Source organism: Camelina sativa, chromosome 14, assembly GCF_030686135.1.
Source record: "Camelina sativa cultivar CO46 ecotype springtype chromosome 14, ASM3068613v1".
NCBI classification, from domain to species: domain Eukaryota; kingdom Viridiplantae; phylum Streptophyta; class Magnoliopsida; order Brassicales; family Brassicaceae; genus Camelina; species Camelina sativa.
Window position 1 is genome coordinate 13,972,860 of NC_141893.1, and position 16,758 is coordinate 13,989,617.

At 34.5% G+C, this 16,758-nt stretch overlaps 3 protein-coding genes and 1 pseudogene across 4 annotated transcripts; 2 read left to right on the forward strand and 2 right to left on the reverse strand.

Annotated features, from left to right (window-relative positions):
* Positions 1-2,960: 2,960 nt before the first annotated feature.
* On the forward strand, positions 2,961-4,996 carry LOC104741590 (prefoldin subunit 6). The gene is made up of 5 exons (XM_010462476.3): positions 2,961-3,559; positions 3,659-3,729; positions 3,889-4,013; positions 4,345-4,405; positions 4,713-4,996. Exons 1-5 carry the CDS (start codon positions 3,481-3,483, stop codon positions 4,767-4,769), a joined length of 393 nt encoding a protein of 130 aa, XP_010460778.1. The 5' UTR covers positions 2,961-3,480; the 3' UTR covers positions 4,770-4,996.
* A 146-nt stretch (positions 4,997-5,142) lies between these two features.
* On the reverse strand, positions 5,143-8,475 carry LOC104741591 (mannosyl-oligosaccharide 1,2-alpha-mannosidase MNS3). Its single transcript, XM_010462477.3, has 6 exons — positions 8,116-8,475; positions 6,728-7,665; positions 6,360-6,621; positions 6,052-6,249; positions 5,796-5,944; positions 5,143-5,704 (listed from the first exon to the last, which is right to left on the reverse strand). The coding sequence occupies exons 1-6, from the start codon at positions 8,191-8,193 to the stop codon at positions 5,458-5,460; spliced, it is 1,872 nt and encodes a 623-aa protein (XP_010460779.2). The 5' UTR covers positions 8,194-8,475; the 3' UTR covers positions 5,143-5,457.
* Positions 8,476-8,486: 11 nt separating this feature from the next.
* On the forward strand, positions 8,487-12,218 carry LOC109128603 (nuclear intron maturase 1, mitochondrial pseudogene; annotated as a pseudogene). Its single transcript, XR_015580003.1, has 2 exons — positions 8,487-10,956; positions 11,617-12,218. The product of XR_015580003.1 is annotated as a nuclear intron maturase 1, mitochondrial pseudogene (transcript).
* Positions 11,376-12,003, reverse strand: LOC147928189 (uncharacterized). Its single transcript, XM_087484369.1, has one exon. It carries the CDS (start codon positions 12,001-12,003, stop codon positions 11,572-11,574), a length of 432 nt encoding a protein of 143 aa, XP_087340495.1. The 3' UTR covers positions 11,376-11,571.
* Positions 12,219-16,758: the final 4,540 nt, after the last annotated feature.

Sequence of the window (16,758 nt, forward strand, 5' to 3'; positions counted from 1 at the left end):
TTATTTTTTTTTGTTTTAAATGTTCTTGCATTGGTTGAAAACTCAATGAAAATTATATTTTTATATTATATAATATTTTCTAATTTCAATTACTCTCTCCTTACTGGTCTATTTGGTATTTATTTTCTTAAACATATAATAGTTATTTTTAATTAAACCTAAAATACAACATGTTTAATCATATGCATTATTCATACTTTAAATATATACTTTAGTACTGAATTGTAACTGAAATTACATAAATTGTGAATTGACTATTTGTTTTCTCCATTCACTTTCAGTTAAATACCCTAGCAATTATAATTATAACTTTTTTAATTTAATTTTTGAGAAATGTAACTTCCATTACTTCTTATCCTATAAATAATCATTCTCACATCTTCCTCCATCATATCTCAAATCCTAAATATTTTCTTTGTTTTTTTGTTTTTAATGTTCTTGCATTGGTTGAAAACTCAATGAAGATAATATTGTAAGAGTTTAATAATATATTTTACATTGTTCTCCATTTTATCTCTTCTTGCTTTTATGTACTTCTTTCTTTACTTTAGATGTTAGATTATTACATATTCATATATATATATATATATATAAATATATATTTATTTGATTCTTAAAAATATGTAATGTTCTAACTTCTAAGGAAAGAAAATTTTTGTAATATAACTATGAAATATCAAATCAATTTTTCTTAACTCTCTCTTACATCTAACAAAATTGTAATACATTTTTTAAGAATACTCATCATTATATTTAGTTTCTGATTAAAAATATAATTACATAAAGATCATTAAGCTATATAATTCAAATATGTACTTCAAAAGGATTTCTCTATAGAAAAACAATATAATATTATATTTTCTATTTAGCTTTTACTACAAAGATGAAACAATTACAACTAAATCTAGCAATATAAATTAAAAGGAGGGCAATATAAATTAAAAGGAGGGCAATATAAAAAAGAGACTTAAAAGTAAAATTAATCTTTAGGAATTGTACTTTAAAGTTTTGCTTGCACTTCATATGACTTTATAGAGAATAATTTGTTTCTCTCATATAATACTTTAGGTTATGTGTTAGCTTATATGAACAACTTAAATTAATATTTGAATATCATAGTTAAATTTCATTTTATCAATTTTTTAACCTCAAATCCTCAGAGAAACTAATGAAAAATATTATCAAAGTTAAATAATAAAAAAACAAAAAAAATCAAGAGATATGTATGTGTGGTTATATTTAAATTAGTTATATATTATGAATTTGTATATTTTTTAAAAAATGTAAATTTCCTAAAGACATTTAGATATAGATTTTTTTTTGCTTTTTATGATTATTAAATAAATTAACATAATTTATTATATATATATCACAATTCGCGAGATATAACCTAGTTTAACATGTCATTGTACAGTGCATGATCACTCTTTTATTTTTATATAAAGTCCTAAGTTTCAGTCCAAGGTCTATCTTTTATATAAAGTCTCTTCGTCTCCTGACGATTTCTCGATCGTTCACTCCTCTTCGCGTTGCTATCTTTGTTTTCTCCTGTAAACAACAACAACAAGAACAACCATAACAAAAAGAGTGAAAGTAGACTTGGAACACTTTGGGTTTCTCTCAATTCAGTCAATTGGCTATAAAATTGCTTCAATTTGTTTTTTTTGGTATGCTGACTAATTTGCACTCATTTTCGAGGATTTAGTTTGATCATATTTTTATTTTTTCCTTTCAGATTCTTCGAGCATGGATCAGTTGTTCGACTCCACATGGGGTTTTCTCGTCAGCTTTTTTCGCCATAGTTCATCCGGTTACTCCCCTCTTCTCCTAGATTTTGAAGATATTGACTTGTCGACGCTTCTGGATGATGTCTATTAGACTTTTCCAATGAAACCTGAAGTGTTTTGTGCATTACTTGGTGTTCCTTGGATAGGTTGATACGGGAGGGAGAGCTAGTCCCAGGTTCATTAGACCGTCAAGGAAACTCAATTCTTCACGTTGCTGCTGGTTCGTGGAATCTCAGTGCAGTGGAGCATATAGTTGCCATTCACCCAAACCTCATAAAGAAAGTGAATTGTAATGCGGAAACGATTCTCCATGCACGCATAACAAAAAATAAAGTAAAGAATAGGGTAAGAAATGTTTCTTTCCTTCACTCCTTTCATTGCTAGTTTAATCAAAGATTCAAATCATATTTAGTTGTCATAATCAGATTAGTCACGATGGAATAAATTTTTATACCTATGCTCTCTTTTTTTCCCCCTTATTGGATCTGTGTGTTAGAGGTGAGATTAAAGTGACTGCTTTTTTACACTTTCGATCCAACTCTATTTCTTTTTAGGTCATGGAGAGAATTATTAGTTAGACACAAACAAAAAATAATGTCTCTTTAATAATCTTCACCTTTTCACTATTTTAGATTGAGGTACAAAAGGCAGGAAAATTAAAGAATTGTGTGTGTGTTTTTTTTTATAAAACTGTATTACTTTTAGGTTGTGGAGTGAATTATTAGTAATTGATTTTGAAGGTATTTAGAAGATTTGAACTAATTCTATTCGCTGACAAACAAACAAAATGGAGAGCTAATTCTATATAAATGACATCCTAAAGTGTCCGAATTGTTTTTTCACATTTTTTTGTTTGTGAACTTTCTACTAAAATTTGTCTCGATAAGCTATCATGATATTGAAACATTAGCCAACTTTTGTTTTATGAAAATAGCAATTTTAGTAATCAATATTGGTATAAAACAGATTCATCGTTTACAGAAAGGCTAAGAAAATATTTGGTTAGCTTATTAGATAACTTCAGCTTATTTATATTCGCGTTTAACCGCTAGAGTTTTTTTTTACCATTTTTATGATTATGGTCTCATTAGGGGGTTATAAATATGATCCAAAGTAAGTATGTATGTTACTGTTTCTTTGACAAAAAAAAAATGTATTACGGTTTTAAAATGATTTTTTTTTTTTTTTTTTTTTAACATCGATTATATTGACTTGATAATTGATTGTTACAATAGTCAGCATGTATAATTTTTGTTATCATATGAGGAAAGTAAAAATGATACAAAAAAAAGTTTGATCCTGATCATTGATCAAGGTTGGCTTTTGCAAGTCCTTCTGGCTACTTGATTTTGAAGTCTTACAGTCCATTGAAAATAATGAGCTTCTGTAAACTCATTGTTCCACATTTGTAGATCTCGAATCCAAATTATGAAAATTTCAAAGTTTAGAGTTTTACCACGTAAAGATATTGTTTTAAGCTCAGGACTTTTCATGCGATTTGAAAATTAAAAAAAAAAAAAAAAGACATATTGGGCCGATAAAAGTCCAAGTTAATTCGAACGGGCTTCGGCCTTTACTAAAACACGGTGACTTTAACGGCGTTTTGTTGTTCTTTTGGTGGATCTGCGACTGCGAGAGTCCTCTTTTCAATAAAACCACCGGAGTGAGGCAGAAGAAGAAGAAGACGACGAGGATGAGTTCATCGACGGCTGTTCGAGATTTGCAGAGAGACCTAGAAAACAAGGCCAATGATCTCGGCAAAATTCAAAAAGGCAAGCTTCTGATATTCTTTTTCACCTTAATCTATGTGAATTCTTTTTTCTTCCCTGGAGGCGGGAAACCCTACTTTATCGTGTTCATTCATATTTCAGATATCGCGAAGAATCACCAGCTGAGGAAGAAGTATACGATCCAACTCGGTGAGAACGAGCTCGTCCTTAAGGTATATATAACTGTTTTCTCTAGGTTTTGTGGCTACTTAAAATGGTGGAAATTTCTGATTTTATGGATTCGAAAGAGGGGTTGTTTGATTGCATTGTTTGGCTTCATCATACTGTATACTTCCAGCTTTGATCCTTTGTGGTGTGTTGTGTGTATACAGGAGTTGGATTTGCTGGAAGAAGATGCAAACGTTTACAAATTGATTGGTCCGGTGCTAGTGAAGCAGGATTTGGCTGAAGCTAATGCTAATGTCCGTAAACGAATTGAGTACATCTCTGCTGAATTGTGAGTTTCTTTCTTTTTTCCTGTGATTGAAGCAAAACTAGTTGAAGAATAAAAGAACCTTTCATCCTAGGGGTGATAGTGAGTGATTGCTGTTAGTAAGTTATCTAATTAGGGTAAAGATTATAATATTAGTAGCTAATATAGGAAGTGAAAATCATCCTGTCTCTTTTTGAACGAGTAAACCTGTGAGAATCTGGATAAGCCGGGTAGAGCATTTTGTGTAGAAATATATGTTGGCTCTTATCGCTATATAGCAACTATGAGGAAAGTTGATCAAGTGTTTTGAGCTATAGGGTCATGACCTCAAGAATATTGTTAATATCCTTTGCAGGAAACGGCTTGATGCAATTCTTCAAGATATGGAAGAAAAACAAAACAACAAGAGAGAAGCGGTAAGACATCTACCTCTCTCATGCATTATATACTTTAATATTGGGGCATTAAACCAGTTATGCTAGGCACTGCTAGTCCAAACATTGATGCTCACTTTACTAAGCTCTGAAAAGTTACTTTGGTAGATACCTGAAGTTCTCTCTTCTGTTTTGTTGAGTGGCCTTGGCGACATCTGAGAATTTGCTATTTTGATAGAATAAGATTACCCATGGAAATGAAACTTGTTTCTTTAATTTTCTTGGTTTAAACCTTAAAGTGGTGATAATGATCCTATGGTTTCAATTCATGGAATCGAAATTTTTGCAGATAATGAAGTTACAACAAAGGCTACAGTCAATCCAGGCAGGAAAAGCGAAGGCTTGATTGAGCTTGGCAATTGCTACCACTTTTGTTGAACCCCCTTCCCTTGTGCTCGGCCTTGTGTCGATGGTGTCATATCCAGTTACTAAGGGTTCTTGTGGTTTCAGTTCTGTGGTTATTGATGTCTTCTTGTGTCTCTAATCTTTTTTTTTGACAACTAAACTTGAATGTGTAACTTATAAAGGATCTTGTCGCCCTTTCTCAAGTTATGAATTTGGAGATTTACAAAATTTTATTTTGTGTGCACACCTAATCTGGTCTCTATATATATTTCAAATCGATTATGGTTCTATGGAACACCTTGCAGGGTTACGAAGAGTTAAAACTTAAAAGGACCAAATAATCTCACACTTGTCAGATTTGAAAGAAGCTAAAAGGACCAAATGAAACGTATTAAAAGCACTAAAAAATTAATCTCCATGCTATCTGATTACAATTTGGCAAGTGGGAGCTCAAAGAAAATAGAGTATTAGTCTTAAGAAACCTACTACTACAATCAAAAACTTTCCAGCTAAGTTATATATAATTTGGCTGCTGAAACTTATCTTACATAGAAAGTTTAAACTTTCTTTCCTCAACGATCCAATCTCTTCTCCAATTGGCACTGTACTATACATCACTTCCTCCATACCCTCTTTTCAGTTTGTGTATGTGTGTGTGTATTGTCTGGACCAGTCTTCAAAACTAATCTTTAGGTGTTTCTTATTGGCAATGGATGAGCTTCAGTGTTGAAAACAAACTTATCCAATGGTATCACCGAGTCATCTCCAAAAAGCAAGTATAAGTATTTCAATGTTTCACCAAGGAAAAATGTCTCCATCTTATCTCTCCTATGAGGCGGCACTTCTGTTACATCATCCAATGATGTATACCCACCTGATTTCACCTTTGTGTACTTTTCAAATGCTTCAAAGATTTGCCAACCTTGATCTCGGTATCTGCAAATTTTAGAAATGTGTTAGCTTTACGAGTAGAATAATCCCCAAGAACTCAGATAATGAGAGAAAATCGGATGAATAGTTTTCATACTTTGTATCTTTTGTGATACGATAGAGGACAAAGAGTGATTCAACAGTTTCAGGACGCAGTAGATTATGTCGATCAGCGTGCTTTATAATTATATCATTTGCATACATTGAACTCTTATTCCCACCTTCAAGACCGTCCTCAGAATACTCCTGCTTATTAGAATCCAAGAATAAACAAAATTCAAACTAAGTGACCAAGGCTGACGTGCAAAAAGCAAATGTTATTGTTTTGGAAAAAAGGTACAAGCAAAACTTACATTTGTGTGAAAGTAAGCAATTTCTGGAGCAAGGCCAGTGGCAGTTACTTCATACATCTCAAAGCATGTTTTCGCTAAATCTTCTGCAAGTTTCAAGTTTTCTAGGTCCTCAAAGGATAAAAGATTTTCCTTCAGGGCTTGTTCCTTTGTGAGCCCCTTGGTAGCACCGAGAGCAAGAGTACCAGGCAAGAAGCATACCTAGAGAAAAAGAAAAACAATTGAATGAATCAAAAGTCACGAAGAACAAACGTCGTGAAATCTCTTAGCGAATGACAACAGTGTAATACAATGTAGTTAGTGACACTTACAAGATGGTCCATTTTTGGACTGAACTCTCCCTTAGATCCATAAGGTAACTCCCCTACAAAGACGAGACCTTTTGGAATTGAATTACGCACAAGTAAATGTCTGACTCCTTTCATTGCCTCGATGTACATATCATGCAAATATGTGAAATTACTGTTGAACTTGGCTCCTTGTTGAAGCCACACCTTGATTAAATACTCATAGTAGCTATCACCACGTGATCCCAACCTGATTTTCTCACCAACAAATTCACCTGTTTGAGGGCTGCACCAAGTAGAAACAACATGTCAGATCAAAAGAGCCCATGAAAGCAAGGAAACCATTATCACTAATCATGGTATTTATAGTTGAAAGAACAAAAACTAATTACCTGATGTAGATTGGAACAAGACCTTCCGTCTTTGGAAGAGTTTTGATATGAGCTAAGACCTTCATGGCCTCTGTACTATACTTTGGATCACCAGAAATAGCACTGAGGTAATTAAATTCAAGCTGTACAGAGGCAGCTTCAGCTGTACTGCTCGCTCCTCCTGGAGCTGGATGAGCGGTCGATTCATGTAATATGACATCGCAAAAGGGAACTGGAGTAGGACTAGAGGTAAAAGCCGTAAGTAGACGGTCAGCCAAATCCTTAGCAATATTTAGATAGATAGCTGGTTTAGGTCCATTATGGGTTATGTTCATCGTACCCTGCTCTCCTCCACTCAGATGGTATGCACTTAGAAGCCCACCCATGACACGTATTGTAGTTTCAAACAAATTAACTTGACCCTTCTGACTGATTCTCTCTAAGAGATGAGTCTCAACCCAAGATCCTGCTTCAGAAACAATATTGTCAAGACCCATTATCATGGCTGTGTCAAGAGCATCCACCACAGTGGCACCCAGTCCCCCTAAGCCATCCACACCTTTCTGGCTAATAGGCATAAGCTCGTCATAACCCATGGCGTACTTTCTATAGCCAGACCATGCATGGTCAAAAGCATCCTTGACACTTTGCTGTCTGGCTGCCCATTTTGGGTCGGAAATTGAAATGGTAGAGCCATTAGTAGAACTACCTCTTAATTGTCCTTCATCAGGTGATAATCGAGGTGGAAGCCTAGGTGGTTTCCTCAAAAGTCTCCCTAGCCTAAGTCCCCCAACAAAAGTGACCTTTCCTTTTTCATTCAGAGCAGAATCATTTGGACTCTTACTCATCAGCATTAGACATACTAGTCCAAAGACCAATATCAATATTAGGAACATCCCTGTGCTACAGCTTGCGCAGTTGCGTTTTGTGTTAAGCGTAAGCAAGCTTTGAGAAAGAACCTAGAAACCAAAACAAAGGAGACACTGCAAATGTCAAAAGACAAGCAACAGAGAGAGAAACTAGTTCAAATTTTCATAAACACATACAACGAGAACCTTTCATGCCATCCCATTACTAAATTCATAGCATTTACTGCTTCTAAGCACACCTTTTTATTGCTCCCTTATTAACTTTATTTCAGGAGTATCACACCAAGAAGCCTAATACTTTTATCTAAAGGTAGAGACTTTATACTAGAGCTAAGCTAAATTCTTCTATGGTATCAGGTACTTTGGTATTCCCCAATCCCCAGGCCAATTTCGACACAAAAGCAATTCATGTAAAAGCCAAGAGACGAACCAGAAGCAAAGTACTAGTGACATCAAAATCCATCTAAAACATGTATTAATCAAAAAGAAAGAAAAAAAACTTGGACAGAACCCATATCACAGAAGAGATCAAGATCTAACCTTTAAAGGAGATCGATGTCTGAACTTGGCATTGTCGTAATGAATATCTTTCACTGAATATGGTAGAGATTTCGACATTGTTCAGATCCTCGTAGAATTGACTTAGAAATTCGGAATCTTTCTGCCGCCGATCTAAACGGGAGGCAATGACCCTAAGAATAAGATGAGGTTTCGTCGGGATCAGATATGCTATATCTCTTCACAGCTCAAGGAAAAAAAAAAAAAAAAAAGTGTTCGAAGCCAACGCAGAGAGAAGTCTTTTCTGATATCTTACGGCAGCTTCTTTACAAGCATTGACCGACCCAACAAGGCAACAATAACACTAGCTTCCAATTTCTTCTTTCTTCCAAACACCGTATCAATTAACTCTTACGCTTGTGTAGAGGTGTATTAGTTCGTTTTCAAAACCTAAGTGCTTGATTCGTAGTAATAACAAAATTTAGGGGCTAAACTGGGAACAATTTATTTACTTAAAATTCACGCGTTGCCCTCTATACTCAGCCCAGAGTATACAAGAGAATGAGAAGACTGACGTATTCTTTAACTTCGGTGAGGAATATCGTCGAACACTTTCACTGCAACTTTTCCCCCAAACCAATCTCTTCTCTTTCAATCTCCCCAAACCGTCGCAAAGCCGAATCACCGGAACCTGCTTCGACGCAAGATCTGTATTCGCTACTCAAGCAAGATCCCGTCGATATCTGTCTCTCCCTTTGGGTCAAATCATTCTCGTCTCTTCCTTCTGCTACTTTCTCGAACCTCACTGGGTTTCTCTCCAAATTCGACTTATGGGTCTTAGCATATCAACGCACTTGTGCTCACATAACCGGAACATTCCCGCCGCGCAATGCCATTCACGCCAACGCTCTCCGCTCGCTTCTCTCCCTCCAGAGCGCCGTCACTCGTTCCGGTGGCAAGTTCCGGTGGAACGATAAGATGAATCAGCACGTGATGACTCCTAGTGATAAATTCTCGACGAATGGTGTAGAGGGTATGTCGAAAGGGAAGGTGAAGAGGATGATCGAGTCGGAAGAACCGATTTTTCAAGATCGGGTGGTTCATGAGGTTTTGTTGATGGTTCTTGAGCCTTTCTTTGAAGCTAGGTTTTCGAGTAAGTGCCATGGGTTTAGACCAGGTAGAAATCCACATACTGTGATTAGAACTATCAGAAGTAATTTTGCTGGGTACGTGTGGTTCATGAAGGGTGATGTTAGTGAACTGTTGGATCATGTGGATGTAGAAGTAGTGATGAATTGTATGCAAAAGGTTGTCAAGGATAGGAAATTTCTCGGCTTGATTGAATCTTCTTTGAGATTGTCTGATAAGAGAGTGTTAAAGCGAGTTGTCGAGAGAAATGGTAATGATAATGGGTTGGGGACGAAAAGGAGGATCGAACGTGAAAAGAGAAACAAGAAGAAGAAGAAGATTTTGAGTGATGATGAGCCTAAACCGGATCCTTATTGGCTGAGGACTTTCTACAGTTTTGCTCCTAAGGAAGCTGCAAAAGTGCCTTCTTATGGCTACTGTGGCATATTGAGTCCTTTGCTTGCTAATGTATGTCTTAATGAGCTGGATCGCTTTATGGAAACGAAGATAGTTGAGTATTTTAGACCTTGTAAAGACGATTCAATATGGAAGGAGTCTATTGAAGATGGCTGTCATAACCCAGCCTGGCCGGAGTTTGTTCCGTCAAGTGGGAAGGAGAAAACTAGGAAAATGGATTATATTAGGTATGGGGGCCATTTTTTGATTGGCGTTAGAGGGCCTAGAGAGGAGGCAGTAAAGATTCGGAAGGAAATCATTGAGTTTTGTGATAAGGTTTTCGGTTTGAGATTGGATAATTCAAAGTTAGAGATTGAACATATAAGCAGGGGTATTCAGTTTCTTGACCACATAATTTGCCGAAGAGTTATATACCCTACCCTCCGTTACACAGGAAGTGGAGGCAGCATTGTGAGCAAAAAGGGTGTGGGAACGTTGCTATCTGTGTCTGCTAGTTTAGAACAATGTATCCGCCAGTTTAGACGGCTTGCGTTTGTTAAAGGTGATAAAGATCCTGAGCCTTTACCGTGTAACCCAATGCTTTATTCAAGCCAGTCTCATAGTAACTCTCAGATGAATAAGTTTCTTGAAACAATGGCTGATTGGTATAAATATGCTGACAATCGCAAGAAGGCTGTTGGGTTCTGTGCTTATGTAATAAGAAGCTCTTTGGCTAAACTATACGCTGCAAGGTATAGACTTAAATCTCGTGCCAAAGTGTACAGCATTGCCTCACGGGATTTTAGCCATCCTTTAAGTGAGAGTAGTAATAATTCTGCACCTGAATACTCTGATCTTCTGAGGATGGGACTTGTCGATGCTATAGAAGGAGTTCAATTCTCCCGCATGTCTCTGATTCCGTCATGTGATTATACTCCATTCCCTAGGAATTGGATCCCAAATCATGAGCAACTTTTGCAGGAGTACATCAGGCTACAAGACCCTAAATTCTTCTGTGAGTTGCATAGGTCAATAAAACGCGAAGGTCTAACCTTGCCTCAGGATGAAATCTCAGAGGTTGTGTGGGATTTCAAGACTCTTGGTGCTTGGAGATCAAAGGATGGAAGTAAAAGAGAAGCAGATGATGGGTTGGAGACATTAGACTCACCAACATAATTATATACAATTGCCTCCATTTTTTGTGGTTTTGGTACAAGGATCTTGATACACCAGAGAGACTGAGAGCTTTAGCGGGCAGTTTCTTTTTTTGATCCCCTTCTTCTCAAGAGAGGCCCTGATTATGGATTTGGCTTCCTTACTCAGCGAAACATTGTCTCACTTCATAGACATTTCCCAGAGGTGAGTATTTTCTGACGTAGGTTATGTGAAAAACTTAGGAAAAGATGCTTATGCATTATGTCTTGTTTGGTTAAGTTGATAGATTTCTCTTAGCAGATTTCCATGTTTTTTACTTTAGCTAGAATCCTAGCTTATGCATTAAGTCTTGTTTGGTTAAGTTGATAGATTTCACTTAGCAGATGTTTTTTACTTTAGCTAGAATCCTAGGATGTGCACGCTGTTTAAACTTTGAAGTTAACATCTCTTTCTTTATATATAATTTTTGCATCTCAATTTGTTTGTAGTCCAGATATATAGTCAATCGTTCCTGTTGTTTTTTTAATCCATCTGATTGTTTAAGGTTTAGCGTGTCTTTCCTTTTTTTATGTAAAATAATGTATTGGCTTATAGATAGAGAACATAACACACATCTTCCGCCATATTTAACCAGTGAATCGATTCTAATAACGGTTTATACATCAAGGCATGATCTTAACTTGTTCATTTAGTCTTACGATCATAAGCAATTTACTGTAAGAGAGGACTTATCTTTATGATATTTAATTACACTCTCTCTTATTAAATATGGAACAAGTTTTGTTCTATATTGGTTGCTCCCCTTTTCTTCTGATATTATCAACCCTCACATTGGAATGCTGAAACTTTAAATGTTCGTGATAGGCCGGTGGAATTAGCAAAGGTGATCTTCTCAGGATCTTTCTCTCTGATGAAGATATCATTCACAGGAACCCAGATCATGAGCTCCTTGCTTTTGACTCCGGTAAGCCTCCTCATACGACCGTCCTCAACAAACGCAGTTATCTCCGTGTCATATAATACCCTGCGACCTATTGCACGGAATGTATGATCAATCTTGTTTTTCATCCTCATCCACACAAACCCTTTCGTTTTGTTGTACCCAACTTCTGTCATATCCTTGAGTGGCAACAATCCCGTGGGTAGCTTGATGAGAGCAAGAAGCTCCTTGGCTTTATCTAGACAAAGAGACTGGTCACTGTAGCTCTCTATGTCATCACTCTCATCTATTATCATCTCTCTTAACGCCATAATAGATAAATCACTTTGTTTTTATTGCCGAATGCTTCTACTCAGACTTTTGGTTTCTTCACTAAATAGTAGGGTTTCTTATGGAACATTTGATGTATTTGAGTACGTAAAGTGGAACATGAAAGGTGTGTGATGAGCATTTTCAGGCCCCATATTTGGCTGCATCATAACACTGTGATTTGTGATATATATTATTTTTGCAACTTTCTTCATTATCATCTCTGTACTTGCGACTTATTTGATGATTCACTAAAATGGGAAAATAATGGAGATTACATTTACAGGGAAGAACGTATAGTCAATGAGCTCGTCTATCTCGGCCCAATGTAACCCATATTATTGAGCTAGTGGGCTTTTCTTTATTTTTTAGGTTTCCGAGTCAGCTTTTATTTCTGATGAAGTGAAGTGGTTAATTATCAAATTTACGATGATCCAGATGTTGTGATTTTGCTGACGAAGGTTAACCATAACCTCGGACGGTCTAATGCGGATCTGTGGTCGTATCGGTAAACCTAATGACCCGATTTGATCCGGACTAGATTCAGTACTACAATCTGCTAACTTTAAAACCTGGTAAAATTCATAAAAATCTGAGCTTGCATTACTTATTAAACAAATTGTCTTTGAAAATATCAATTGAATTTTCTTATGTACATTTTAGTTGTATATATATATTGTTTGTGATTATCTTAGATTTTGATGAACTCTACTATGCCACATTGCCACTTAAAGAAAGTGAGCAGAATGGTGATAAAAAAAAAAATGGTTGATGTGATTGATTTTTGTAATTAAAAAACTTTGAATTGATTCAATTTTGTGAACCAGAAAATAAACTGATTTACTATTGGAATCGGATTTTAAAAAAAACATTGTTGTTTCTATGATTTTATATATATATCAAGGTTAAAAACATGGTAGCTGTCCGTCAAGAAAAGAAAACACGATTATGATGTTTATATACATGTTTAATCTACGTTGGAATCAAACTTTTGTTTTAAGTTCATCGAAAAAATTGGAAATAAATTAGTGTAAGGAATTCGTATATTTGTAGACAGCCGCTAGCTCTGCCGTCCAAAAATGATACATCTAGGAGAGATATTTTCCGGCCAAATAAAGCATATTCCATATACAAAAAAAAATAAAAATAAAGGAATATATATATATAGTATAAGATGTCTCCTAAAAATCCGACACAAATCTAGGGTTTCTTTCTCGAATCTAACACAAAAATATAAAAGACAAAGGCAAATAATAAAACGAACATGCATATCCATTTGCATACGAACGTACACGTAACGCGAACGTATGTGCCCACTAAGGTATATCGACGTGTACATATATTGAAAGCTGCATGAAAATCACGTGAAATTTATCAAATGGGACAGTGTGTCCATGACTCACCTTCTGCAAGTAGCATGAAAAAAAGGCTGCGTAATCTTTTTAGATTCATAATCATCATCAACGATCACTTGAAATAAGAGAGACCGGCTATGATCTCAATTGTTTCAAATAAAACTTATACGTTTTACGTTACGTTTGCGTTTATATTAAGATAAAACAAAAGATTTTGAGATATAAGCATTTTTTTTTTAACTTGGCACAAATATGTTTTGCAAAGTTGAAACATAAACATCCATACGTGAAACGTTTGATATTACAATCAACAACCATATTTTACTTAATGCGATTAAAATTGTGGATTCATTTTAAATGCATTCTCACTAATATATCAATATAAACGCAAACAAATAATCGGGACCTATATCCTGCAATAACGAATTCGAAATTGACATGGTGAAAATACTTGATATATGGAAAGTATGGTTTTGAAATGCTTGCAGATTTTCATTTTTTTTTTCTTTTGTAGATCACCGCTCAAGTTTTTTAAAATGCTTGCAGGTTTTCCTAAGATTCAGAAATCATTTTTTGTCATTTACGATTATTACTCTCCAAAAAGAATTGTGTTTTAATTTAGATTGTTTAAAACGAAAATATTTTAAAACTAAAACTTGATCGTTTTCAGTAGCTCAGATCGTTTAGTGGCCTCCTGACCTTTCCTCCCTTCTAAGTTTAGTCAGTAGCTCAGATTGTTTTCATGAATGAGATTTATTGTTCATACAATTATGATAAAAGTAAAAAAAAACTAAAAAATGTAGTAGTCGTCAAAATTCGTGCGGCATATGGTAGTTTGATTAGTCTTTTGAATAACTTCATGCATGGGCCACGTGATTGTGTATGGGGTTATGTTGGGTCGCATACAACCAAAGATTTTACAGATTTTATATGTAAATTAATATAAGTAGTTCTTATTTCTTAAAAATATGGGAGCTTAGAATGGTGTTCATTAATTTGTATAATACATTGGCTCGCTCCAGTGTTCAAACCATTTTCTTCACGTAATTGAAAACCCTTAACACTAATAAGAGAAGTGAAAAAAAATCCCTATAAATTCAATCAAATATGAATTTCTGTCTGTGGACATATGTAAATGGTGTTGGAAAGAATATATGTGGTCCTCAATATAAATCACAATATTTTGTTGCGCCATCTAAAATTTCAGAGTAAAACGAAATCTTATATTCTACTATGAGTCGTGACGAATAGATACCACAAGTACATATACAACGTACACAGACTAAACATATATAGGTTTCAGACAACCATAGTACGATTCAGAATTTTCTTTCCAAAAGTTGCACAAATTTTCTGGTTAACAATGAGATTATTAGAAGCTTTTGTTTAAGAAAAATTTTCAAAACATTTTCTTAAATTTTATATGAATTTTTAAATATTTTGCTAATTTTAAAAAAATACATATTTAGTTTTATAAGTTTTTATAGTATTAATTAACCTTCTATATAGATAAATCGAATTTCTGTTTTTTCATAATTGGATTACATAAAGCTTCATAGACATAAATTTGTTGTATAGATAAAATTTCTTTCTAGTTAGTGCTGTTAATTGATCAGAAAACTAATCCTAAATTGATAGTTTTGAAAAAAAAAAGTTTAACATAAAAAGAAATATTAATATGTATAAAAGTGTCTGTCTTGGTCTAAAGGTTAAGACACTAGCTAGCAGTTTAGTCGCAAAAAAGGAAACTAAAGTAGAGAACCATAAATGCGAGGAAAAAATAATAAGTCATGTAGTCATTTGAAGACTTTCGGCCTTTAAATTTCCTCGAACCGAATACCATAATAAGATAAATATAAAATTATTTATTTTACAGTATTCGAACTCAAAACTTTTCCTTTGTTGAGAGGCCAAAAATTCAACCGGTTGAGCTACTTAGGGGGCGGAAAGCATCCAAATTCTGTCTAAACTCTGAATATTCTAGATACTGATCAAATTCAGCTGCTAAGATGCATTATCTATGTATACCTAAATCTTATCAGGAGAAAATAAAAAATGAGAAGTTGAATAATGTGTTACGTGTTTTTGTAGGCGCAATGGAATAGAAAAGGGCACGGAATCTTTTGGTGAGTGTAGTTTTTGGAAATGGGGAGAGCGACAAAAATCTTTGTCAAGAAACAATCCATAAAGGAGAGGATATATGAAAACCCACGTCATCCCATCTTACTTCACGCACCCTGGCTCTCCACGTACGTTTCATTTTAGTTTTCATCAGCTATTACCTCATTTATGATAAGTCACTTCTTGCCTCTTTTTTTTCTTCTTCTTTTGATAATTTTAGAAATTATATTAATAAAAATTGTGTACAGAAATTTGAGAAAATCTAATAAAATAGAACTAAAAAAAAAACTTAAAACATCCTATATATTAAAAAAGAATATATATTGTTGCTCTACCTAGGTAGATTAGGACAATTAGAAGTCTTTTATTGTATCTAGGATATTTATTATTCTATCATATCATATTACAACTAATCAAGAGTTTGACTTCAATTCAAATTTGGTTTGCCGAACTGCTTTCTAAATACTTTGCTAAAAACGTTAAGATTTTATTATGTTAATTATTTCTTTTGGTTAATTTCTATGGTTTTTGAGCGTGAATTGCTTTAGCTGAAAGCTGTGTCGTCCGGTCACTTAATCGACCTTTTGTGCAAATTGGGTTTCTCTTCCAGTTTGTTTGACTCATCAGTTCAACGAAACGCATTTTTCTTACTATTTATATGTACATATTTTGATATTTATACGCGTGCCCCACCCAAAATAACGGTCCATCGAATGGTCTATTTTCAAAAGGTAAATAATATTAAAGTTTACATATACATGCATGCACATGCTTTCACCAGTCATCCCTCTGCTTTCCAACATTATCACTTCCTTTTTCGCGGTTATTCCATTTTCATATATTCGAATCTATATAAAAGTGTTTGTTTCGTATGTAGTTAAGTGTGTACGAGCCATCATGAGATTAAGATTCTTTATAATTGGAGAGATCACGTATCCGTATTTTGGTTCTTTCTTTTTATTTGGGGTTGGTTTGCATCTTTGTGTCTCTACGACAGTGAAGTTTATGTTTGTGACTAAAAATCTAAAATTTTCTCAAGAGTTCAATGATTAAGTTATCAAAGACACGTTACCATCAAATTAAGATTCATACGCACATATACAATTTAAATAAGTTGAAAAAACTAGTGTCGAAAAAAGTTTCTTTCTAGCCACCTACATCCTCTAATCTAATCCTTGATACAAATATCAAGTATTAATTAATGCAAAAACAGTTTTTTTTCTTCTTTTTTTCTTCTTTTCTTCTTTTTTTCCTAATGGTATTAAAGAACATGGTGGTCTC